At 44.1% G+C, this 26,974-nt stretch overlaps 1 protein-coding gene and 1 long non-coding RNA gene across 5 annotated transcripts in view; one reads left to right on the forward strand and one right to left on the reverse strand.

The window, feature by feature from the left end:
• The window catches only part of LOC146396078 (uncharacterized), a 1,511,729-nt gene that overhangs the window by 561,467 nt on the left and 923,288 nt on the right, over nt 1–26,974 (reverse strand). The gene's annotated exons all lie outside the window — the stretch shown is intronic.
• The window catches only part of AOX2 (aldehyde oxidase 2), a 90,230-nt gene that overhangs the window by 60,871 nt on the left and 2,385 nt on the right, over nt 1–26,974 (forward strand). For all 4 annotated transcript variants that reach the window (NM_001308472.1, XM_021074624.2, XM_084998170.1 and 1 more), the window contains 5 exons: nt 1,752–1,866; nt 5,131–5,196; nt 5,312–5,500; nt 8,753–8,920; nt 24,103–24,178. In NM_001308472.1, coding sequence (NP_001295401.1) covers nt 1,752–1,866; nt 5,131–5,196; nt 5,312–5,500; nt 8,753–8,920; nt 24,103–24,156 — 592 coding nt within the window. In that variant the 3' untranslated portion in view covers nt 24,157–24,178. The remainder of the gene's footprint in view (nt 1–1,751; nt 1,867–5,130; nt 5,197–5,311; nt 5,501–8,752; nt 8,921–24,102; nt 24,179–26,974) is intronic.

Here is a 26,974-nt window from a genome sequence, read left to right on the forward strand (position 1 = left end):
CAGATCCCACTTTGCTCTGGTTGCCATGTAGGCTGGCAGCTGCAGCTCTGATTCAACCCCTAACCTCGGAACCTCCATATGCTGCACCTCTGCACTCCTCCAAAAAAATAAATAAAGAGAATCCAACTGCAAGGGCTTAGGTCACTGAAAAGGCCCAGCCTGGCACAGTGGCTTAAAGATTCAGCATTGCCACAGCTGTGCCTCAGATCCCCTGGCCCAGGAAGGAACTTCCATATGCTATTGGTGCAGCCATGAAAGAAAGAAGGAAAGAAAGAGAGAGGGAGGAAGGGAGGTGGGGGGGGGGAAGAAGGGAGGAAAGGAGGGAAGAAATGAAAGAAATTACAATTCAGTTTTACAAATCTCCCTCCCTACACCACAGCCACAGCAATGCCAAATCCTTAACCCACTGAGGGAGGCCAGGGATTGATCCCACATCCTCATGGATACTAGTTGGGTTCATTACCACTGAGCCACAATGGGAGCTCCCCAAACCTTTCTATTTTGAAGCTCCTTCCGGGCAAGAGAAATGGGTAAGTGGGCCATCTCCAGTCATCATTTGTGCAGTGCCTGGCCCTCAGTAGACACGTAGTAATCAAATGAAGCACAAAGAGTAGATGTGACTGTCAAATGCAGGAAATGTATGATGTTATGTATGATGTTAGTTTTACAATCTAATGAAACAAACCACCAAACCAGACACACACACACACACACACACACACACACACACACACACACACACACACACACAGAGTAAAGCAGATCCTCACGAAGAAAGGAGCTAATGGCCAGCCCAGTGTCTTGTACAGAGTAAGTTCCAAATTCCTGAGTTTAGTTCCCCCAAAAGAGGGCAAATCAGCCCTCTAGCTGAGTCCATCTTCCCATTAATAATTGCATCAAATTACCAGCCCTTTTTCACCAGCCTTGAATTACTATCAGTCCCCTGTGAGTTCAGTTGGCGAAATCTAGAGAGGCCCTCTGGGAATCCTAATAAAATTCAGTTGAGATTTTCAACATGCAGATCTAGAGCTCAAGACACAGACACCCTGTGAGGTCTGGATGGAGAAAGTTTGTTGGCTTCTCTCTTTTTGGTATCCTAACAGCAGCACAAAGAGCATCCTCTTTTTTTTTTTTTTTTTTTTTTTTTTTTTTTTTTTTTGTCTTTTGTCCTTTTTAGGGCTGCACCTGAGGCATGTGGAGGTTCCCAGGCTAGGGGTCTAATTGGAGATGTAGCCACCGGCCTACACCACAGCCACAGCAACGACAGATCCAAGCCATGTCTACAACCTATACCACAGCTCACAGCAACACCGGATCCTTAACCCACTGTGAGGCCAGGGATCGAACCCACAACCTCATGGTTCCTAGTCGGATTTGTTTCCACTGCACACAATGGGAACTCTGAGCATCCTCTTTAAAAGGGAGTTCCCTGGTGGTCTAGTGATTAGGATTTGGTGCTTTCACCACTGCGGCATGGGTTCAATCCCTGGTCTGCACATGTGGTGCAGCCAAATAAATAAATACATATAAAATAACATAAAATGAAATGAAATGAAATGAAATGGATATGTTAGTGTTGCTGTAACTAGCTAGACCATAAATACAGGTAGCAGTTTAAATGATCTTAAAAGGCATTTGCAATGAACATCAATCAAATAAAATGCTATCATTAAAACTTGGGTAACATTTAAAACAATCAACATTGTTTGCAGCTCCCTTCCCAAACTTAAGAGCTTTATCTCCTCTATCAGGGGCTACAAGGCCTTCATGGACTGGGAGAAGGGAGAGGGAGACCCTTTTCCCTACTATGTCTATGGAGCAGCCTGTTCTGAGGTTGAAATTGACTGCCTGACAGGAGCTCACAAGGTAAGTCAAATCTAACTTTCCTCTTGGCAAGTTAAAACAACAAAGTTGCTTTTATATTAATAGCCAAATTTCATTATGTAACACTTGTATAAAAAGAAGGAGATTCTTTCAATTCCATGGGAATGTCAAAAGACCCAGCTTTATCTTGAATTTCTACTCAAAAAGGAATTTCTACATCAAGAAGGAATTGCTCAATTGCAGTAAAGTTTTTATTCCATTTCAGACAAAATTACTTTCCAAAGGTTTATTTTCCCAAAAGGAGGGTGGGGGGTTCTATTTCTAAAGGAAGGTCAAGTTACTTATCTGACTAGGTAACTTCATAAATTGTCTTGAGTAAATGTTTAGAAAGCACACAGCAATATTATATCTCCCCAAAGTCAATTATCCCGAGTACTACTGGTCCTAAAGAAAGAGATTTTGGGAGGAGTTCCCATCGTGGCGCAGTGGTTAATGAATCTGACTAGGAACCATGAGGTTGCGGGTTCGATCCCTGGCCTCGCTCAGTGGGTTAAGGATCCGGCGTTGCTGTGAGCTGCGATGTAGGTCACAGACGTGGCTCAGATCCCAAGTTGCTGTGGATCTGGTGTAGGCCGGTGGCTACAGCTCCGATTCAACCCCTAGCCTGGGAACCTCCGCATGCCGCAGGAGTGGCCCTAAAAAACGCAAAAAGACAAAAAGAAAAGAAAAAAGAATGAAATAGATTGTGGGAGAAGGGAGGGAGGTAGTTAAAATAGTTTTCATGTTTGCTATTTAATTGAGCATTAAGAAACCACCTGCTGGAGGCAGAGTTCATATTTAACCAAAAACTAATAACTTCCATCACAAAGTATAAACCCCAGGTACCATGCCCGAAACAGAGAGATTACAGAAACCTTAAAATAGAATAGTATATAATCCAAATTATTGGAAATTTACAGAATGAACTGATGGCACATCTAAATTCCATACACAAATTATTCCAACATCATCTTGAACCACTCAAAATAGAATTGGCCAGTTCGTGTATAATAAGAAGGACTTTGCAAATACTGCCATAAATTTTATCAAAATGTCTTTTATTGCCCCGTTGTTGGTTAACTTGTCCCCTACTTAAATAGTCTATAAATTAGATAACAATGCCGTAAATGAAAAGGTTGCCCTCACGTTCCACTCAAGTTCATCCTTGGGACATTAATATGATGTCTCCATTTTCATTCTAAATCATTGTGAAGAAGTCAACTCATGAAATTAGGATCACAGATTACTCACAGCATTATTTTAAAACTGTGTTTCAAGATGCTTTTCACCTCCTGGTACACAGAGATAATGATAATATTTGCACAGCACACTGTTGCAAACAAGGATGCCTTGGTGGTAGGTGACCAACCTGGGGGTCCTACCCCAGGCCCCCCAAAAGCCCAAGTGCCAGTGTCTTGACCCCCTCCCCATAACCTATTGAGGGTTCACATAGGATGGGAAGCAGTTTTTAGAAGTCAACTAGTTGCCTGGTCCTCCACCCTAAAGGTGATGTTGCAAGATTTAGCAAATAAAAAAATAGGACTCCCAGTTAAATTTGAATTCCAGGTAAACAACAAATAATGTTCTGGTATAAATTTGCTCCATGCAATAATTGGACATACTTATTTTATCTGGCAGTTCAGCCTGGGGTCTTGGTATAAATCCCTGAGGAAAGAAACTTCATTCTTTAAAGAGGCAAAACTTACTTTAAATAAAGAGGAATTAGAGAAATTTTTTTGGTCTTTTTTGTCTTTTTAGGGCTCCACCTGCGGCATATGGAGGTTCCAAGGCTAGGGGTCGGATCGGGGCTATAGCCACTGGCTTATGCCACAGCCATAGCAATGCCAGATCCAAGCCATGTCTGTGACCTACACCACAGTTCACAGCAATGCCGGATCCTTAACCCACTGAGCAAGGCCAGGCATCAAACCCACATCCTCATAGATGCTAGTCAGGTTTGTCAACCACTGAGCCACGACGAGAACTCCATTTTTTTTTTTTAATCAGAGAAATTAAATGGCAGGCCCTATTGCTGATAGCTGTTTGTGGTTGATGAACTAAAACATCTGAAGATTGAGTTAGTGGACAGCCATTTCTTCCCAGTTTCCAACACCTATAGTGCAGAATACATTAGGTTTCAAGATGGATATGAATTGAAACCTACCCTGAGGTGTGTCTACCTCCTGCCCTACCCAGGTTGAGAATGGACGAAGGCTGGCCCCAGTGCCCATCACAGGCATCTGAAAGGCCGACAATTGAGTCAAAAAAGGAGCTTCCCACCCAAAGGACTTGAAAGTAGGAGCCCAGGCATTGGGCCTAAACAGAGAGGGACAATGTTATCAGAAGGAGCATTGGACATGGGGGCAGAAGGAAAGCCCAGAGATATTTCTGGGACAGACCACAGATTTGCTGGATTTTCTGTGGCTCCTTCGCAACCTGCATGCACATGCACAGGGACACAACAGAAGGGCCAAGGCAGTGTGATGTTTCTCAGGGAAGGAAGCATATTGGTCTTGACACTCAACCTTAACACACCCAAGATCTTGCAAATCCCCAAGTTCACACATGCCACCATGGCTACATGATTTCTTCAGTGAACTGGAGATGATACCACTGACAGCAAACCATCACGAGGTCTAGATGAGCTCACGATTATATTATGATTATATTATAACAAATCCAGGCTGAGACTCAGATGAACAAGCAGCTTCAATTATTTACTAAGTGACACTCAAAAACACCACCATGCCTTGGACTTTGGAGTCCCTTAAGAGAAATCAAAACCAGGAATGCAGAAGACCTTTTGGGGTCATCGACAGTCCATGTGCTAAATTTTGAAGAGCTTAGCAGATGTCTTACCATCTCTAATGCTGATGGGGTTTGATGCAGTTCTAATTAACTAATAAGAGTTCTGGTATAAATTGGGAACATTTGAATAAACCTTAAAGTAGTATTTTTTTTTTTTTTTGTCTTTTGTTTTTAGGGCCACACCCACGGCACGTGGAGCTTCCCAAGCTAGGGGTCAAATCGGATCTATAGCCACTGGCCTATACCATGGCCACAGCAACGAGGATCCAAGCCACATGTGTGACCTACACCGCAGCTCATGGCAATGCCAGATCCTTAACCCACTGAGCAAGGCCAGGGATTGAACCCAAGTGCTCATGGATCCTAGTCGGGCTCATTAACCACTGAGCCACAGCGGGGACCCCTCATTAATATTTTTAATTCAAGTTTCTATGGTCAAGTAATTTTTATTTTTGGCAGAAAATCAGAACGGACATCGTCATGGATGCCTGTTGTAGTCTAAATCCAGCCATTGATATTGGGCAGGTAGGTGCTGGCCCACCTGGATGAATGCTGCTTCCTGGGTGTCATTGTGGGGTAGGTAGAGGCCTTCTGAAAATAAGCACACAATGTCACAGAGCTTGACATTTTCTCCCTTCAGATTGAAGGTTCATTTATTCAGGGAATGGGCCTCTATACCACTGAAGAGCTGAAATATTCCCCAGAAGGTGTCCTGTACTCTCGAGGCCCAGATGCGTACAAAATTCCAACCATCACTGACGTCCCTCAAGAGTTTAATGTCTCCCTGCTGCCATCATCACAAACCCCATTAACCATCTATTCATCCAAGGTAAGCGTTCAAATCTACTAGCACACAATGGAATGGATCAGATGGCTTGGCCTGAAAGCAGGTGGACAAAATAAAAAAATAAAGGTCAACCGTTATCAGGATCCAGTCATGAAAGACTGTCAGAACTTGGAATCATCTAGAGAAATATGAGATTCAGAGAAGATAAATGATCCACCTAATGGCAATCCCGGGCCAAGGATTTTATTTATTAATATCGTCTTTCAGAGTCCTGCCGTGGCACGCTGGGTTAAAAACCTGACTGCAGCAGCTCAGGTCACCACAGAGGTGGGGTTTGGTCCCTGGCCTGGCACAGTGGGTTAAAGGATCCAGCTGTGGTGTAGGTTGCAGCTGCAGCTCAGATTCAGTCCCTGGCCCAGGAACTTCCATATGTGGCGAGTGCCACCATAAAATTTAAAATATATGTATATGTATTTTTTCACTGAAATACTCTAAAATTCAGCAAAAAGCTTTGATTTGATAGAATAACATTGTAGCTTAAGACATTCTCACTAAGAACCTTGAGACTGGAGTTCTATGGTGGCTCAGGGGGTGAAGGATCCAGTGTGGTTACTGCTGTGGCTCTGGTGACTGCTGGGGCACCAGTTTGATCCCTGGGTCCCGGAACTTTCACATGCCTTGGGTGTGGTCAAAAAAAAAAAAAAAAAAAACCCTTAAGACTAAAATATTAAATGGGATTAAAGCATATGCTATTGAAATCTTAAAAGCATCGGCAGCTTGGACAGAACCCTGAACGAGGGCTCGGAAGAGCTGGATTCCTGCCCAGCCCTACCAACTCCTTATGATTGCCCGTGGGGCAATCAGAATTCTCAGTCATACCCATACTCAGAAGTGGATCTGAAGAAGTATTTCTCAACTGGGTGGGGGGGCAGTTGAAGGAACATGTGGCAATGTCTGGAGAGGTTTCAGGTCATCACAACTAGGGGAAAATGTCACTACTAGTGGGCAGAGGCCAGGGATGCTGCTAAACAGCCTTCAATGCATGAGACAGCCCCCCACCCCCACCAAGAAAGAATGATCTGGTCCAAAGTGTCAACAGTGTCGGGAAACAAAGACACCGACGTTAAGTAATTGGTAAATAGTGAAACTGAGAATTAAAAGAAAGATCAGCATTTGTTTGCATCGTGATATGTCCATTACGTGAAAAATCCCCTTGGGGTAGAAACTTCATTTAGGTTTGATCTGGATTGTTAAAAGTTTCTTTAAATTCTTTTGGGTGACTGCTTACGAGGGGCAGCAAATTGATACTTAAAAAGAAAAATGAGGAGTTCCCGTCGTGGCGCAGTGGTTAATGAATCCGACTGGAAACCATGAGGTTGCGGGTCCGATCCCTGGCCTTGCTCAGTGGGTTAAGGATCCAGCATTGCCCTGAGCTGTGGTGTAAGTTGCAGACGAGTCTCGGATCCCATGTGGCTGTGGCTCTGGTGTAGGCAGACGGCTGCAACTCCGATTCAACCCCTAGCCTGGGAACCTCCATATGCCACAGGTATGGCCCTCGAAAGGCAAAAAGACAAAAAAGAAAAAGAAAAGAAAAATGAGTTCACATATATCTGCTGAAATTTTACCTTTTCCAAACTGGATCCCACTTTGAGCCCCAAAATCTCCTCTGGGCATATAGTTATGGTAATGAAGGTGAGGGCGTCGAGGGGGCGGGGCAAATTTGAAAGGAAAAACAGTCAGCAGCACCTTTGGATTCTCATGGGGCTGGACATCACTCAAAGGGGAAAAGCAAAAGAAAGCTCAGAGCCCAACCTTCAGGCCACCAAAAGTAACAGAGCAGGCCCTTGCATCCTTGTGCTTGTGGCCGGTCACTCATGGGAGACCGTCCAGAAAATCATGGGTTTGCAGGTTCTCCATGGGGTGTACTATGTAATGATAACAGGACCCTGCCAGTTAACAGGTGCTGTGCTAGGTGCTTCCTGAACTTCACGAGACCCTGTCAGGTAGGTATCATTGCCTGAATTTCACTGATACAAGAGCAGGAGCTCAGAGATGAGATCTCACTCAGAGAAACACAGGGAGTGAGGATTCAAACGCCATCTCTCCAGCTCAGGGATTGCAAACTGGGGTTCGGGGGGTGGGGGAGAGAACTGGCAGAATCCAGCCTGCAAATGCGTTTTCTGTGGCCTACACGGTGTTTCCAAAAGTGAGGGATCTTCCATTAAAATACAATCTCTTAGAGTCCCTGTTGTGGCACAGTGTAAACAAATCCCGCTAGGACACATGAGGTTGCAGGTTCAAACTCTGGCCTTGCTCAGTGGGTTAAGGATCCAGCATTGCCGTGAGCTGTGGTGTAGGTCGCAGACACGGCTCAGATCCAGTGTTGCTGTGACTCTGGCGTAGGCTGGTGGCTGTAGCTCCGATTAGACCCCTAGCCTGGGAACTTCCATATGCCATGGGTACAGCCCTAAAAAGATAAAAGACAAAAATAAATAAAATAAAATACGATATCTAAATGCTCTTGAAAAATTGGATGATCTGGTAGTTTGGGCTGCATTCCTGGAAACAACTAGCTAGAGTCAAAGAAGAGCTGCCCCTTTAGATAGGTCCCAGGATTGCCTCCACTTGCCCATAATCCCCACTATTCCTTATTGTCCTGCATCTGCCCACATCATTCATTTACGTACCTGACTGTTCCCTACAGGTGACAGGCTTGCAACTCATCATTTGGTACCATAGTCTATACTCTTTCTTCTAGACTACCTTGCCTCCGCTGACCCTGGAGTCATAATGAAGCATTTTTTCTCTCTGTTCATGAAGTGGTCCAGTTCAGTCTATGGAATGTGCTTTTTTAAAGAGCGTATCCTTCCCTCACCACACACACACACACACACACACACACACACTGCTTTCCTATAGAATAAAGATTTCACCTACACAGAATTTTTAAATAGGGAGGTTCAGGTGACACTGGGATTTTGAAGAGTACTCAAGCTTCAGTCAGTCGGTAAGTCAGTCAACAAACACTTTTTTTGGTTGTGCCCATGGCATGTGGAAGTTCCTGAGCCAGGAATCAAACCCACACCACAGCAGTAAATAGAGCCACAGCAGCGACAATGCTGGGTCCTTCACCCACTGAGTCGCCAGGGAACTCCAACTCCAGTTACTGAAAATTGTTGTGTGCAAGACGCTGTACTAGGAGTTGGGGATACAATGGTGGAAAAGACCTGCCCCTCACCTATGAGGCTTATGGTCTAGTGTAGAAGCTTCTAAAACAAATGTGCTTTCTTGCAGGGCCTGGGGGAGTCCGGGATGTTCCTGGGGTCATCTGTGTTCTTCGCCATCACTGATGCTGTGGCTGCAGCCCGCAGAGAAAGAGACCTAGCTGAGGACTTCATAGTGAAGAGCCCAGCGACCCCAGAATGGGTTCGAATGGCCTGTGCAGATCGATTCACGGAGATGGTATGGAATTATTGTTTATTTTCCTAAAAGGTGACTTCTGCTTCCTCCTTCTTAAACCACTTAGGTAAATTTATAACCTAATGTGTGTCTAATCAAATTATAAGAGCACTTTATATATTATAAGCCCTTTATAAAATATATAAGAGCACTTTATATAAGCTAATCAAAGGACAAGATGATAAAAATGTTACGCAAATACCTTTTGAATATGGAGTAATTTTAACTTTATAAAAAGCACTTCCCCATCTGTTACATAATTTGATCATCTCGACAACTCTGAAGTAAGATACCTTGATTATGCTTCAAAAACTAATAGCCAGAAACTTTTTTTTAATTAAAAAAAAGAAAAGGGAGTTCCCGTCGTGGCGCAGTGGTTAACGAATCCGACTGGGAACCATGAGGTTGCGGGTTCGGTCCCTGCCCTTGCTCAGTGGGTTAAGGATCCGGCGTTGCCGTGAGCTGTGGTGTAGGTTGCAGACGCGGCTCGGATCCCGCGTTGCTGTGGCTCTGGCGTAGGCCGGTGGCTACAGCTCCAATTAGACCCCTAGCCAGGGAACCTCCATATGCCGCGGGAGCGGCCCAAGAAATAGCAACAACAACAACAACAACAACAACAACAACAAAAAGACAAAAGACAAAAAAAAAAAAAAAAAAAAGAAAAAGAAAAAATTAATAGTTACTGTGAAACTAACTGATCTCACCAAACTGTTCTAATTATTCCCTCCCTCCTGCCATCCTCCCTAATCTATCCTGTGCTTCAACAAACACAAAAAATAACCCAGGTCATGGAGTCGTATTTGATAATATCACTTTCCATGTTCCCTATATGAACACAGGGACACCCAATCTGTCCTTCATTTAGAAAGCACGTCATCTCATTACCTGCTGTTGTTTTCCACCTCATTCCATTTCGTGGCAATGCCTCCCAGCCTGGGGCAAAGACTCAGGAGCCATCTGCTAGGTTCACATGCACAGAGCAGTCCCCACTTGCTGATTGTGGCAGACACACAAAGTTGGGTAGGTCATTGAGTCCACCCTGTGCCAATTTCCTCATAGTTTCCTAACATAAACAATAACAAAAAAAATAATAACAGTAATTTGCATTGACTGCGCACTGTAATAAATATTTTACAGATTATCTCCTTAGTCATTCCTACAACTCTTAACAGGTAACTACTATTGTTTTCTTCATTTTATTTTTGAAGGAACTGAGGTACAGGCATTTGCCCAAGGTCAAGATTCAAGCCCAGACTGTGTGGCTCCAGTAGAAGTATATTGCCTCCTAGAGAGAAAAGAATTAATTCTCTACTTCCTAAAAGAAATGTGTAGGAGTTCCTGTCATGGCTCAGTGGTTAATGAACCCAACTAGTATCCATGAGGACACAGCTTTGATCCCTGGCTTCACTCAGTGGGTTAGGGATCTGGCGTTGTCATGAGCTGTGGTCTAGGTCACAGACACAGCTCAGATCCTGCATGGCTGTGGCTGTGGTATAAGCCGGCGACTACAGTTCCAATTCGACCCCCAGCCTGGGAACTTCCATATGCCACGGGTATGGCCCTAAAAGACAAAAGACCGAAAAAAAAAAAAAAAAAAAAGAAGAAGAAGATAAGAAAAGAAAAAAAAAAGAAATATGTATTTTCATATCTATATTAAAAGAAGCCCAAATACTTAACCAACCTCTTCAAAACAGCCAGCCCATGAGTGACAGCATAATGCATCCCAGGATTTAGGAATATTGCTTCAAGGGATGTGTCATGATTACTCATTTCCTTCCCCTACACGATCCGTCCTCTCCCATCTCCAACTCTGACTCAACTTTTCTCGTACGTCAGTAACACTGCCCACCCTGCGTTTCCCTGCAGGTCTCCCAGAGACAGTTCTGCCTCTCAGGCTGACACTCACACAATTACCCCATTTACAGAAAGGATTCCAATCACCTGCCTTGGGCTGCTCCCTCCTCAGACGGCCAAGACCAGGGAACCAGCCCTCCTCCACTCCAGGACCTCCTTCTCTAGGCTGATTTTGGCCTGGAGCACTGTGGCTGCTTACCTAATATCACCGGTGACACCATAACTGAGGAATCACATGACCTTCACCCTCAAAGCACAAGCACTTCAGACCTCGAAAAAAATATTCCCAGAGTTCCCGTTGTGGTTCAGCAGGTTAAGAATCCAACTAGTATCCATGAGGATGCAGGTTCAATCCTTGGCCTCGCTCCATGGGTTAAAGGCTCCGGCATTGCTGTGGCTGTGGTGTAGGCCAGCAGCTGCAGCTTGGATGCAACCCCTAGCCTGGGAACCTCCATATGCTGCAGGTGCAGCCATTTAAAAAAAAAAAAAATGTTCCTGATCACATGTTGCAGTAATAAATATCCTCTTCTGGAATGGTGCAGGTCAGGGAAACTAAAAAACACAACAGAAAGATACCGCTAGTCTTCCTTTCTTGCCTGGGTATAACATTTTCAGTCTTCAAATGTCCCAGCTCTTAGAAAATTAATTCCTGGAGTTCCCGTCGTGGCGCAGTGGCTAACGAATCCGACTAGGAACCATGAGGTTGCAGGTTCGGTCCCTGCCCTCGCTCAGTGAGTTAAGGATCCGGCGTTGCCCTGAGCTGTGGTGTAGACACGGCTCAGATCCCACATTGCTGTGGCCCTGGTGTAGGCTGGCAGCTACAGCTCCAATTAGACCCCTAGTCTGGGAACCTCCATATGCCACGGAGTGGCCCTAGAAAAGGCAAAAAGACAGAAAAAAAAGAAAATTAATTCCTTCATTTCTAAGATTTCTTTCAGGCCTCTTTTTTTTTTTTTTTTTTTTTTTTTTTGCTTTTTAGGGCCACACCCGAAGCCTATGGAGGTTCCCAAGCTAGAGGTCTAATTGGAGCTGCAGCTGCCAGCCACAGCCACAGCCACACCAGAACAGAGCCACAAGCTCACAGCAACGCCAGATCCTTAACCCACTGAGCAAGGCCAAGGATCGAACCCCCTCATCCTCATGGTTCCTAGTCGGGTTCATTAGCCGCTGAGCCATGGCAGGAACTCCGACTTCAGGCTGTTTTTAGCAGTCCAGTTCTCTGGCAAAGTCACTCTGTCATATGCAGTGGTAAGAAGTGAATCCCTTTGATTTCATTCACTGTTTGAAACTCAGCCTGTCGGCTACCTGGTCCATGTAATGAGGCCATATTTTCTCCCAAGTCTGATGGTTTCTTGATAAGAGTAATTAAATGTCTTCATGGATATAAATCATCCAGTAATTTGTACATTCATCAATCAAATGCTCAGAGTCAGTATGAGTTATCTCACATTTTCTGAAATACCCATAAATGGGTATGTGGTTTCTAAATATCACCTCATGTTACAATCTATATTTCAAATTATTAGCCTCATGTTAGTAACTTTTTAAGATCTTTTAAAAAGTAACATGTGTCCATTATGTCTTTTCAGAAAATGCTAAAAAGAATAAAATGAAAGTTAAAATCAGTCATAACCCCACTAACCAGAAATAATCATAACCATTTTGGGTTGTGTATATACATATATATATAAGTACAAACACACACATACACACAGTTTTAACTGTCTTCTAATTCACATATAGTTGTATGTACAACATATCTTCTTTATATACTCATTTTGCAAAATTGGGATATTCCTGACAAAAAATGTTTTAAAAGATTCGAACAGTATAATTAGGAGTGACTCTGTTGAGCCTTCATTCACAGGAAGTCTGGATTGAGAAGCTCATTTTCCCATGCAATATCACTCAAAAATTATAGTTTCTTAATATTTAAGAGAAAAAGACCTCACCAAAGTTGTTTATCCTTAAAACTCATAATCTTTATTTACAGCCACTGGAATAAAGTTTGGAGGCAGAGGCAGGGCAGAAGGTTTAACTTCTTATTAATAAGCCTCTTGTTATGAAGGCTGCTTAGAACATGTTGAAAAGGACAATTTCTCTTTCATTCTTTTTTTTTTTTTTAGGGCCACACCCACAGTATACGGAGGTGCTCAGGCTAGGGGTCAAATCAGGGCCACTGCCACAGCCACAGCAACACTGGATCCTTAACCCACTGAGCGAGGTCAGGGATCGAAGCTGCGTCCTCATGGATACTAGTCAGATTCACTTCCGCTGAGCCACGATGGGAACTCCTGTCTCTTTCATTCTTATCCTGATCCACAATCTTCCCAGCCATTCCACGGACCTCTCATATATTTGAATCAATGACAATACAGACTTCTTCAAATCCTTGACAAGACTTCAGTGATCCCAGAATTTCTCTGTTCTGGCCTGCAGACCCCCTCTCCTTGGCCGGACATGAAGAGAGGAGAACAATCAAAAGCCAGCCTGGATGGGGGGCCTCCCAAGGGAGGCAGAGAGGAGGAAGTCCTGACTCTCTTTAACAAAGAGAGTCGGAAACACAAAATATAGATTCTTCTGCCACTTCCTGTCACAGGAAATGTCAGTAGTCCTCCATCCACATAGTACCACAAACCGGAAACCTTGGACTTGGCCTGACATTTCTCTCTCACACACTCAGTAGCTAGTCCTTCCCCACGCCCTATTCATTTGAACCCCTAAGGATCTCTTCCACCAGTCTACGGCATTCGTTCAATAAGCAAACATCTGAGTACCTAACATGTGCCAGGCATTGTTCTGGGTGCTGGGGGTACAGCAGTGAATGAAACAGAGAGTGATCTGAACCTTCAAGAAGCTTACTTTCAGAGTCCCTGTCGTGGTGCAGCGGAAATGAATCCGACTAGGAGCCATGAGGTTGTGGGTTCGATCCCTGGCCTCACTCAGTGGGTTAAGGATCTGGCATTGCCACGAACTGTGGTCTAGGTCACAGACGCAGCTCGGATCCTGTGTTGCTGTGGCTCTGGTGTAGGCTGGCGGCTACAGCTCCGATTAGACCCCTAGCCTGGGAACCTCCATATGCCGCGGGAGCGGCCCAAGAAATGGCAAAAAGACCGAAAAAAAAAGAAAAGAAGTTTACTTTCTAGAGACTCTAAGTCCAGTTATCACTTCTCTAGCCTGCATCAAAGCAGCCTCCTAGGCAGAGCCTCCTTGCCTGCCTGCTTGCATCTCTCACAAACATCCTATCTTAATAAATCTATTTCTTGACTATCAAAAAAAAAAAGTGCAGCCTGCTTTAAATCTATTTCTTGACTATCCAAAAAAAAAAAAAAAGTGCAGCCTGCTAACTGGTCTCCCTACGCCGATGGCAGCCAGACATGTGTGCTGTGACAAATACAATTAGGTCATTCTAGCATGCACCCAAGGCAAAAAGGTTCCCATTGCTCTTAGGTTAGAGAGAAAACTGCTTACTTTGCCCTGCCATGCCTATAAACCTGCAAGGACCAGCACGGCTGGCCCCCACCTACTTCTCCAGCCACATGAGGTACCCCATCCTACCTGGCCTCTCCACTCCTGCTACACCTGCCTTCTTCTGCTCTTCCTTGTGTCAAAGACAGAGGCCACCACCAGCTCTTCCCTCTGCTTGGAACCTTCTTCCTGCTTTTCCTCACCTTGCTAACCCCCCTACTCACCTTTCATATTTTAATCAAATTCAAGAAATTAAAGGATACTTTCTTTCTTGCATAATTAGAGGTACTCGCAGTACAGTGGTGCCTTGAATTCACAGATGCTTCTCTCCAGTTGTTTATGGTAGGACAGGGGGGGGAAGACAAACAATCACTGTAAATTATAAGCACTTGGCTCACTCTGGGTTCTCCCCGGGTGTTAATAGAGCAAAGTTTTCTTACTTAGCCTTAATCTTTTCTTAAAGTCAAAGGGGTAAGAGATGGGGCCCTAGCTTTGATCATTCACCATGCGATTATTCATTCGTCCAGCATTTTTACTCAGCCCTTTCCATGTGCCAGGCACTGCTGGGAACTAGAAAATAGTGCAATAGTCAATCTCTGCCACAGGGAGTTTACATTCTATTGGGGAAACCAGACAGTAAACAAACATACAACATTATTTCAGGTGGTGATAAATACTGTGAAGTAAAATAGAAGTGTAGGGGGCCAGAATGTGATGGAGAGGTTTTTTTATTTATTTATTTTTTGTCTTTTTGTCTTTTCTAGGACTGCACCCGTGGCATATGGAGGTTCCCAGTCTAGGGGTCAAATCGGAGCTACAGCTGCCGGCCTACACCACAGCCACAGCAACTCAGGAACTGAGCTGAGTCTTCAACCTACACCACAGCTCACGGCAACACCAGATCCTTAGCCCACTGAGTGAGGCCAGGGATCGAACCCTCAACCTCACCATTCCTAGTTGGAGTCGTTAACCACTGAGCCAAGATGGGAACTCTGAGAGGTTATTTTAGATCATTACAGAAGTTTTGTCTGGAGTGTTTATATTTGAGCCAAGACCTGAATGAAGTGGGAGAGCAGTTGTAAAGCTGGTTATGGTGTGTTCCAGGCTCGTGCAAAAGTCCTGTGGCAGTTTCAGTGGATTCAAAGTAGCTGAGACTAAGCAGTCCCCAGAAATGGCTTTCTTCATAATTTTGCCTCCTTGGTAGAAAAAAACCGAAAGGCTTGTAATTGAAAGGCTGCAGTTGTTGTTCTCTGTGGCAGAGGGATTAAAGAAATAGAAATCTGCAGTCACACCACTCATCACATCAGCAAGGTGAAATCTGGATTGACCTTATCCAATCCGCAGTTTCCTGGCAAGTAGCCTCTAGCACAATGCAGGTCTACTTCTTCAGATCTTCAGAAACCATAATTCACAGCAGATCTCCTGAAATTCTTATAGCCTGGCTCTTCATACAGACTGGTTTCTTTAAAACACTTTGGAACAAATCTAAGCTTGTATGAGAAATTTCATTTGATCAAACTACAATGTGATTTTTTAAAATATGGAATGATTTATACTGTCATGCAATGCTATACGATGCAAAAAAAATTTAAGAAACTTAGATACTGTCACTCTTTGTATGGGGCCTTTGAATACTGTGGTCAAAAGACAATTTTGACAAACAAGAAGGTGAGACAATCAGAAGGTCTGTGTACGAGAACACAAGCATTGGAAAGTCCAAAATCTCTTCTTTTAATAACTTTCTTATCACCATAAGGTAAATAACATCCAACCTATATCTACTTCTTTTTTTTTTTTTTTTTTTTTTTGTCTTTTTTTTTCTAGGGCCGCTCCCACGGCATGTGGAGATTCCCCGGCTAGGGGTTGAATCGAAGCTGTAGCCACCAGCCTACATCACAGCCACAGCAACTCGGGATCCGAGCCACATCTGCGATCTACACCACAGCTCACGGCAACGCCAGATCGTTTAACCCACTGAGCAAGGGCAGGGATTGAACCCACAACCTCATGGTTCCTAGTCGGATTCGTTAACCACTGAGCCACGACGGGAACTCCTATATCTACTTCTTAAACAGAAATGATGGTCAGACATTCAGTATTTTTCCTTTGGAATTAAAGAAAATAATGCATGTAAAGATACTGTGTAAATACAAGTCACTCTGTAAATATTACAGTTAAGGTCTCCACCAAACTTTCATAACTGTTAATGACTTTTTTCAAAATATGCCTCTCCCAAAGGCTTAAAAAAATTTCCACATTAAATCAAGTTGACTTGCTGAGGACAGAAAAACAACTCTTAAGACTTAACAGCCTCTTTTTCATGGATAGTTTGCTTTAAGCTTCAACAAAAAGCAGGCATTGGTAAAGAAGGCCGGAGCATTTTTGTTATAAAAAGTTCTATGATTTGGAGTTCCCGTCATGGCTCAGTGGTTAACGAATCCGACTAGGAACCAGTGAGGTTTCGGGTTCGATTCCTGCCCTTGCTCAGTGTGTCAAGGATCCGGTGTTGCCATGAGCTGTGGTGTAGGTCACAGATGCAGCTCGGATCCTGTGTTGCTATGGCTCTGGCGTAGGCTGGCACTACAGCTCCAATTCCACCCCTAGCCTTGGAACCTCCATATGCCGAGGGAGTGGCCCAAGAAATGGCAAAAAGACCAAAAAAAAAAAAAAAAAAAAAAAAGTTCTATGATTTGAACAATCATATTAATGTTTTTTTTACCTATGTGGCTTTGTTACTTTGATCAGAATTTTTTTTTTTAAGGGTAGCACCCACAGCATGTGGAAGTTCCCAGGCTAGGGGCTGAATTGGAGCTGCAGTTGCTAGCCTACACCACAGCCAAGGCAATGCCAGATCCAAACTACATCTGTGACCTACCCCACAGCTCATAGTAATGCCAGATCATTAACCCATAGAGCCAGACCAGGGATCGAACCTGAGTCCCCACAGATACTTCGGGTTCCTTACTGCTGAGCCACATTGGAAACTCTGAGAGTTGTTGATTACTGCTCTTATCCATGGGCCTTTTTTTTTTTTTTTTTTTTGGTTACACTCATGGCATATGGAAGTTCCCAGGCCAGAGACTGACTCTGAGCCCCACCTGCAATCTACACTACAGCCGAGGCAGGGGATCAAATGCACACCTCTACAGCAACCCAAGCCACTGCAGTTGGATCCTTAACCCACTGTGCCATAGTGGGAACTCCTTCATGGACCCCTTCTTAGAAGGTGGCTAACTCCCGGTCAGAACAGTGTGGCTGGGAGTTTCCATTGTGGCGCAGTGGAAATGAATCCAATTAGGAACCATGAGGTTGCAGGTTTGATTCCTGGTCTCACTCATTGGGTTGCAGATCTGGCATTGCCATGAGCTGTGATGTCCGTCACAGATGTGGCTTGGATCCCGCATTGCTGTGGTGGTGGTATAGGCCAGCAGCTGTAGCTCTGATTCAACCCCTGGCCTGGGAACCTCCATATGCCCTGAGTGTGGCCCTAAAAAGCAAAAAAAAAAGAAGGAGAAGAAGAACAGTGTGGCTGGCAGTAATTTCCATTCTGAGCCAACAGAGCAGCCCGGCTCAACTAGATATGGCCAGAAATATCATTTCTATTCAAAATTTCCTTTTTGATGATGGGAGAAAGAAAAGTGCATTTCTTGGAAAATGTGTTTTGTTCAGTTGTTTAAAACTCCACAAGAAAAAAAAAAAGGGAAATTTCCTTTAAGGGTATACAGAAAATGCCTAATTAACACTTTCAAATTAGGATCTTCCTTAGAAACAGTGATTTCATTTTCTTAAAAATCTTTAGGATTCAGAGACATGAAAGGTTTCACAGCCTTAAAAACTAGAAAAATATCGCCTTGGAGAATTTTGCAGCCTTTCTTATTGCTGAAGGTTAAATACAAAAACCTTGTTACCTTGTTATCATTAGCAGCAAAAAGTTTGGGGGTTTTTTTGGTTTTTTGTTTTTGTTTTTGTTTTTGTCTTTTCTAGGGCCACACCTGCAACACAAGGAGGTTCCCAGGCTAGGGGTCCAATTGGAGCTGTAGCCACCAGCCTACACCACAGCCACAGCAATGTGGGATCCAAGCCATGTCTGCGACCTACACCACAGCTCAGCAATACCGGATACTTAACCCACTGAGCGAGGCCAGGGATCGAACCTGCATCTTCATGGATACTAGGCAGTAAGGTTAGGGTTAGGGTTAGGGTTAGCCATGATGGGAACTCCAAGGGGCCTGATTTTATGGTAACCTGATGGGAAAGAGTCCTTTCATTTGGACTACTACCCAGTTCCAAGTGGCCACGGCTGTCCTATCCTACTATTCTGTAAGGTTGGTGACGGTCTTGTTTCTGGAGACTGTGACATTCCCTACTTTGAAAACTCAAAAGCAGCGTCTTTCCACCTACTCTCCTCCTTCTCCATCACTCAAAACAGCGTCTTTCCACCTACTCTCCTCCTTCTCCATCACTATCACCCTGTCTCATTTTCCTTTCTGCTTCTTTAGCATTTTAGACGCCTAAGCCTTTGAGAAAGCTGGCAGCATGTAAACACGATCCTACCGGAGTTCCACTCGTGGCGCAGTGGTTAACAAATCCAACTAGGAACCATGAGGTGGCGGGTTCGGTCCCTGGCCTTGCTCAGTGGGTTAAGGACCCGGTGTTGCCGTGAGCTGTGGTGTAGGTCGCAGACACGGCATGGATCCCGAGTTGCTGTGGCTGTGGCGTAGGTCTGCGGCTACAGCTTGGATTCGACCCCTAGCCTGGGAACCTCCATATGCCACGGGTGCAACCCTGGAAAAGGCAAAAAGACAAAAAAAAAAAAAAAAAAGAGAGAGAAAGAAAAAAATATGTGTAGATGTATAACTGAATCACATTTTTGTACATCAAAAATTAACATTGTAAATCAACTATACCTCAGTTTGAAATAAAAAGTGCCACCTGTTTAGTGCAGTAAAGGAAGCCCTTCCTGCCAGATGAAAGAGGAAGGGCATGTGAGAATTTCCTGTGCTGGGGGCAGCCTGCTTTACCTGCCTTGCTTTCTGCTGTTTTGTCCCCAGTTGCTAGTCCTCAACCCTATACCTGCACACACAGCCTTGCGTTTCTCTGAGCAGGGGGAGGTGCATTGCCAGGCCTAGAAGCCCGCATTCCTTTGCCTTATGGTTTTGGAACCTACCCCAACAACGTGTGGAAACACAGTCTCCAGCCCATTGTGCTGAAAGCTGAGCCACAGACCATTGGCAGAGCCTTAAAGCAGCACAAACACACTTGAGTCACATGGGTTCTGTGAGATGGAGCACAGACTCGGACCACCCGACTCAGGAGATGGGAGACGACTTAGTGGAGGTGGCCACAGAGCCTCCCTCAGAATACAGAACCTGTAGTTCTGTTCCCATGTGGTGCACACACAGACCACCTGACACAAGTGCACACCCATGCACATATAGTCAGGCGTGCACTCACTCATTCTCCACCATGTCCTCCTCTCCCTGCCTCTCACACTGTCTTGGAAGGTATTTTGTTGTGAAACTGGTTTCACATTGAACATGCTTGTGCCAGGAATGCAGGGATTTGTTTCCTGCAATACATGGTGATACTTCACACAGTGGCCTTTCTTATTGCTGAAGGGGATTATCTGAAACTGTTAGTGAGTGTATATTTTTGCGTCTAAAAGCTCTCCTGCCTGGTCTCTGGAAGGTTACCTTTAGATGGGCAAAGCTGGAGGCGTCCCTCAGATTAAGAGAGGGAATAAGCGATGCAGAACAGGAAAACAGGAAGAAGGCAGCCACCTCATCAGGTCAGGGAAGTGAGTTATGATGGACTTTTTGTAGCTTTGTGGTTAAGATATGGACCTGGAATCAGAGGGGTCTGGGTTGGAAAACCAGCCCTACTTTTGATGATTTCATTTCTCTGATCACTTAGTTTCTGTATAAAATAGGGGGAGAAGTTTGTGGAGAGAATAATTCTGGTTACTTTACACCATTGTTAAAAGGTTTGATTAAGATACATGAAAAGCACTTAGGAGTCATCACGTAGTAAGTGGCCAGTATGCACTGATGATGGTGATAACGGCAGCAGAGGTCAGCAAAGTTACCTTCCATTTCCATGATTCAGTGACAGACTCACAGAACTCAGAAAGCTGTTCTATTCGTGACAACAGCTCATTACATTGAAAGGATAGATAGTAGCATCAGCAAAGGCAAAAGAACACAGGGCCAAGTGCAGGAGAGACCAGATGAGGATTCTAGTGGTCTTCCAGTGGAGTCACGCAGACAGCACCTACTTTTCCCAGCAATGATATGTGAGAAGATACACAAAGTATTGCCAGCCAGGGAAGCTCAGCTGAGCCTTGGTGTCCAAGATTTGTATTAGGGAATCAGTCACACAGGAACAGATCACCTGCATGTCCAGCCTTTCCGGAGGTCAAAGGATATGATGTGACCCAAGGCTCAGGTAAACAAAAACACTCCTATAAGGTAAGGTATTTCAAGGGCTTAGGTGTTGTCTCCCAGGAGCTGGTCAAGGGCTCAACCTTCCTTTTTTTTTTTTTTTTTTTTTGTCTTTTTTGCCTTTTCTAGGGCCGCTCCCGCAGCATATGGAGGTTCCCAGGCTAGGGGTCTAATCGGAGCTGTAGCCGCCAGCCTACGCCAGAGCCACAGCAACACAGGATCCAAGCTGTGTCTGCAACCTACACCACAGCTCACAGCAACGCCGGGTCCTTAACCCACTGAGCAAGGCCAGGGACCGAACCCGCAACCTCATGGTTCCTAGTCGGATTCGTTAACCACTGCACCATGACGGGAACTCTGGCTCAACCTTTCTTTGGAATGTGCGGGGTTGGACAAGGGAGGGTTCCTGTGCTCCTCTGTTACTGCACCGTGAGGATCTGATGAACAATCCTGGGTTGATGACACTAGGCTTTGAAACCAGTGTGGATGGAAACAGAATATCTCAGAAGACTTAACTAGAAGTGTCATCGGTCTTTTTTTTTTTTTTTTTTTTTTTTTTTTGTCTTTTTAGGGCCTCACTCTCAGCTAATGAAGGTTCCCAGGCTAGGGGTCAAATCAGATCTGCAGCTGCCGGTCTACACCACAGCCACTGCAATGCCGGATCCAGGGATCCAATCTGTGTTTCATGGATGTGTTACTGCTGAGCCACAACAGAACTCCCAGAAGTGGCATCAGTCTTGACATCCATGGTGAATGTATTACTTTAACTATAGCTGTCAAGAACCAACCACGGAGACCATGATTTTTCTCTTCTGTGGAAAGGTTCATTTGTGCTGTATACTAGATTCCAGATATAAGTCATATCATATGGCATTTGTCTTTCTCTTTCTCACTAAGTATGAGAGTCTCTAGTTCCATCCAGGTTGCTGCAAATGGCATTATTTTGTTCTTTTTTATGGCTGAGAAGTAGTCCATTGTGTATATATACCACATCTTCTTAATCCAATCATCCATCAGAACACTGTAAACCAGCTATAATGAAAAAAATTAAAATAATTATATAAAAATTTTTAAAAAGTAAAAAAAAAAAAAACCAACCACGGAGAAAGAGGAGGAAGGAAGAAGGGCATGATGGGTCCAAACAAGGAAGAAGTTAAAAGGAAGATCAGCAAAGGCCAATGAAAAGCAGTTTAAATCCCAAAGCTGGGGTCCTTAAGAAAAAAAAAAAAAAAGTGGAGTTCTATTGTGGCTCAGTGGGTTAAGAACCAACACAGTGTATGTGAGTGTGCGGGTTCGATCCCTGACCTCATTAAGTGGGGTAAGGATCCAGCGTTGCCACAAGCTACAGTGTGGGTCACAGAGGCAGCTCAGATCCAGGGATCCTATGGCTGTGGTGAAGGCTGGCAACTACAGCTCCAATTCAACCCCTAGCCTGGGAACTTCCATATGCTGCAGGTATGGCCCTCAAAAGAAAAAAAGGCGAGGGAGGGAGGGAGAGAGTAAGAAAAAAGAAAAAAGAAAGTTGTGTCCTCATCTAAGAAGTTGGGAGTAGGGAGTTTCCGTCGTGGCGCAGTGGTTAACGAATCCGACTAGGAACCATGAGGTTGCAGGTTCGGTCCCTGCCCTTGCTTAGTGGGTTGATGATACGGCGTTGCCGTGAGCTGTGGTGTAGGTTGCAGACGAGGCTCGGATCCCGCGTTGCTGTGGCTCTGGCGTAGGCTGGTGGCTACAGCTCCAATTTGACCCCTAGCCTGGGAACCTCCATATGCCGCGGGAGCGGCCCAAGAAATAGCAACAACAACAACAAAAAAAGACAAAAAAAAAAAAAAAAAAGAAGTTGAGAGTAGGTGAGACTCGAGAAGGCTGAAGTAAGGAGTTCCCATCGTGACTCAGCAGAAATGAATCTGACTAACATCCATGAGGATGCGGATTCAATCCCTGGCCTCGCTCAGTGCGTTAAGGATCCAGTGTAGCCGTGAGCTGTGGTGTAAGTCACAGACAAGGCTCAGATCCTATGTTGCTGTGGCTCTGGAATAGGCCGGCAGCTACAGCTCTGATTCGACCTCTACCCTGGGAATCTCCAGGGCCCTAAAAAAAAAAAAAAAAAAAAAAAAAAAAAAAAAAGAAGGAGAAGAAGCCTGGGGTAGCAAGAAGATGACCGATTGAGTATGGATCTGAGTCCCAAAGCAGAAGGGTACCCCAGGAACCCAGGTCTAATGAGGAGGAGAGGAGAATAGGAAGTAGGTTTTTGAAGAGACTAAAAAATCCTGATCGCCTTTAGCTTAAGAGTTGACCCGAATCTACCTAGACTAGACTGAGGAGCACTGTCCAGTGTCCAGCCCAGCCCGGGCGGAACAGAAGTCAGACAGCCCAGTAACTCCCAAAGCAGCATTTAGGTAGAAAATCAGAGATGTCCCTTTGAAGAGGGCAAACTAGTCCCTTCCATTTGCACTTCAACACAGATTACAAGCAAATAGTAAACGTGGAACTTGTAAAGATATCCCAACCAGGTTAGGAGTTGGGCTGTGTTTTTTACTGCTTTTTGTCCTCTTTTTGTACTTTTGGGAGATAAGCTTAGGAGACAAGATTTCAGGCATCTTCATAATTTTACACTATTTATGGGAAGCTTGTTTATGTGTTTAACATCTTTGTTACTAAAAGTCAACAAAAACATGACAGCAAGCAGAGTGGGGGGAATGTACATTGTGTTTGGGGGCCAAACCTAAGAGGGAGAATTCCCAACAGAGAAAGGATGTGAGGACAAACAGGTCAATTTCTTGGGACTTGTAGCCCAGGATAGAGCAGTGAGCCCGGAGGTCACCTGGCAAGAGCATCATAGCACATGAATCACTTGGCTGAAGGTGATCTCAGGTCACTGCAGAGGAGTCTGGGTCTGCAGGCTGTGAACAATTCTCAGTCTCACCATTTCCCCTTCCCATGCCCCTCCCCCAAACGTGTTCACAGAATTTAAAATTCTCTTTGGGATTCACATCTAAGATGCAGAAAAGATAGAAAACACAGAGTTCCCCTTGTGGCTCAGTGGATTAAGAACCCAACTAGTAAGCATGAGGATGTGGGTTTGATCCCTGCCCTCGCTCAGTGAGTAAAGGATCCGGTGGTGCTGCAGGCTGAGGCGTAGGTTGCAGATGTGGCTTGGATCCCACATTGCTGTTGGTCTGGTGTAGACCAGCAGCTGCAGCTCTGATTCGACCCTTAGCCCAATATTATGGGTAGCAAATATCACAACCCCAACCCACTGTCTCTTCAGAGTTGTCACTTGAAAGGAATGGTACAGTCCCCAGGAAAATCCTGCCTCCTCCCATCAGAAACATTTTTCAAAACCTACAGATTCAATATCATTTTCCTGGTGAAATATTGCAATGGTATTATAACATTAAGTATTTCATTTGCTTTCTCTCCTAGATCCCAAGAGATGACCCTACAACATTTAAACCCTGGTCTATCCCTGTAGCATAAGGCTGCTGTCATTTCCTAAAAGGTAAGACCAATAAGCCCAGAGATAATCACTCAAAAAGACAAGATCAGCCACTCCCTTGGCTTTCAAGCTGAGTTCTGTGGAATGTTAAGATTGCACAAGTATGTAAATCAAGTTTCCTTTTAAAATCTTATCCAACATTTTAATCCTTCTACAATAAATGTGCGTGGAGTTCCCGTAGTGGTGCAGTGGTTAACGAATCCGACTAGGAACCATGAGGTTTCAGGTCCTATCCCTGGCCTTGCTCAGTGGGTTAAGGATCCAGTGTTGCCGTGAGCTGTGGTGTAGGTTGCAGACACGGCTTGGATCCCGCGTTGCTGTGGCTCTGGCGTAGGCTGGTGGCTATGGCTCCGATTAGACCCCTAGCCTGGGTCTGATGCCGCGGAAGCGGCCCTAGAAAAGGCAAAAAACAAACAAAAAAAAAGTGTGTGGCTTTGGATCCTGACAAAGGAAATTCAGGGTGCTTTACCTAACATGGCAGTTTTTCTTTTTCTTTTAAAATAAATTCAAAAAAAAAAAATGCTTTGGGAGTTCCCGTCGTGGCGCAGTGGTTAACGAATCCGACTAGGAACCATGAGGTTGCAGGTTCGGTCCCTGCCCTTGCTCAGTGGGTTAACGATCCGGCGTTGCCGTGAGCTGTGGTGTAGGTTGCAGACGCGGCTCGGATCCCGCGTTGCTGTGGCTCTGGCGTAGGCCGGTGGCTACAGCTCCAATTCAACCCCTAGCCTGGAAACCTCCATATGCCGAGGGAGCGGCCCAAGAAATAGCAACAACAACAACAACAACAACAAAAAGACAAAAGACAAAAAATAAAATAAAATCAAATAAAATAAAAAAATAAATTCAATATGAGAATGCTGATCCTGCTGTATAGCACTGGGAACTCTATCTAGTCACTTAGGATGGAGCATGATAATGTGAGAAAAAGAATGTATATATGTGGATTTCCCATTGTGGTGCAGTGGAAATGAATCTGTCTAGGAACCATGAGGTTGCAGGTTCAATCCCTGGTCTCTCTCAGTGGGTTAAGGATCTGGTGTTGCCAGGAGCTGTGGTGTAGATCGCAGACTCAGCTCGGATCCTGCCTTGCTGTGGCTGTGGTGTAGGCCGGTGGCTGCAGCTCCAATTTGACCCCTAGCCTGGGAACCTTCCTTAGCTGAGAGTGCGGCTCTAAAAAGACAAAAAAAAAAAAAAAAAAACAACAAACAAAGACTGTATATATGTATATTTGTATGTATGACTGGGTCAGTAGAAAATGACAGAACACTAAACCAGCTACGATGGAAAAAATAAAAATCATTTTAAAAAACCAATAAATAAGTAAATAAATAAAATGAGAATGCTGTGGATTAAGATATTTTAAAGGTCCTACCAATATCCTGATTCTTTCGAGAATCAATTACAACCTGAGTGCAAAACACCAAATTAAAATCTATTGATTACTGCGCTTATAATTAGTTAGGCCTATTTGAAAGAGTTGTTTCTTTGTATTCACTGAGTACAGCTGCTACAATTTGGTACTGCTGCTTCACACAAAATGCAAAGCATTGAGGACTTTGGAGAATGGCCACCGAAACCAAGTGGGAAACAGATGCTGATAAAAAGGAACAAGTATTCTTATTGTTAGAAAAGTAAACTTCTGCTTTTCTGCACACTGAATGGGCAACACTAGAAAAACGGAAAGCAAGAGAGAACTACATTACAGATTCAGAGAAAATGAAATTTTTTCATCAAATGCTAATTTCCCAATTAAATGTCTAAAACAACCCACAAGTCATGGGTTGATGTATATATATTCTATTGTGCTTTGTCAGATGAAAAATTGCATTGATGGATTTGCTAAATCAGACTAAATAAATGACATTTTTGTTTCTCCTTTCACGATAACATCAAAAATCAAAACAGGCAACAGTTAAAATTATATTTTAAATTATTATAAAATAGTAATTTAATAACAGACACCCAGGTAGGGAGGACAAAATACCTGAGTTCTTTAATTACTCTCCTTACCTCTCTCTTTCCAAGTATTAAAATTAAATATAGGAGTTCCTGTCCTGGCACAGCGGAAACGAATCTGACTAGGAACCATGAGGTTTCGGGTTCAATCCCTGGCCTTGCTCAGTGGGTTAAGGGATCCGGCATTGCTGTGAGCTGTGGTATAGGTCACAGATGCAGCTTGGATCTGGCATTGCTGTGGCTGTGGTGTAGGCCGGCAGCTACAACTCCAATTCGACCCCTAGCCTGGGAACCTCCCTATGCTGTGAGTGTGACCCTAAAAAGCAAAAAAATTAAATTAAATTAAATTAAATGTAGCTGTGACGCAAGTCTACTCTAATTCCTACGTATAACAAGGTATATAAAGTGCATTGTAGTATGCCCAGCACTAGTCCTCAATAAAGGACAGCTACATGCACACGCATGCGCGCGCACACACACACACACACACACACACACACACACACACACACACATACATTTGCTAAATACCACATTTTAACAAACTGGAAACCAGTAATGAATGAACTGGATTGTCAAGTTTTTGTACAGACTTTAAACTAAAGACCATTCTCAGATTGCAAGACAAATATAAGAACAAAACAAAACAAATCCCCCCTCAAAAAAAACACTCTTGCCACTTTTCCACTTACAACTATTTCTATGTTGTACTCCATGCTGTCCTGCAAGTAAAACAAAATGCAAATAGTAATTGCATTCTGAGTCTTTAACTGCCATCCTTTACCTATAATTTCAAATGTTTGCACCCTTTAGTGTCTCATTTTCTTATGTATTTATAAGCCA

Source organism: Sus scrofa, chromosome 15, assembly GCF_054392235.1.
Source record: "Sus scrofa isolate SSC_HxYL_T2T_F1_AM1 chromosome 15, Sscrofa_HxYL_maternal_Yorkshire_Landrace_v2.0, whole genome shotgun sequence".
Lineage (NCBI taxonomy): Eukaryota > Metazoa > Chordata > Mammalia > Artiodactyla > Suidae > Sus > Sus scrofa.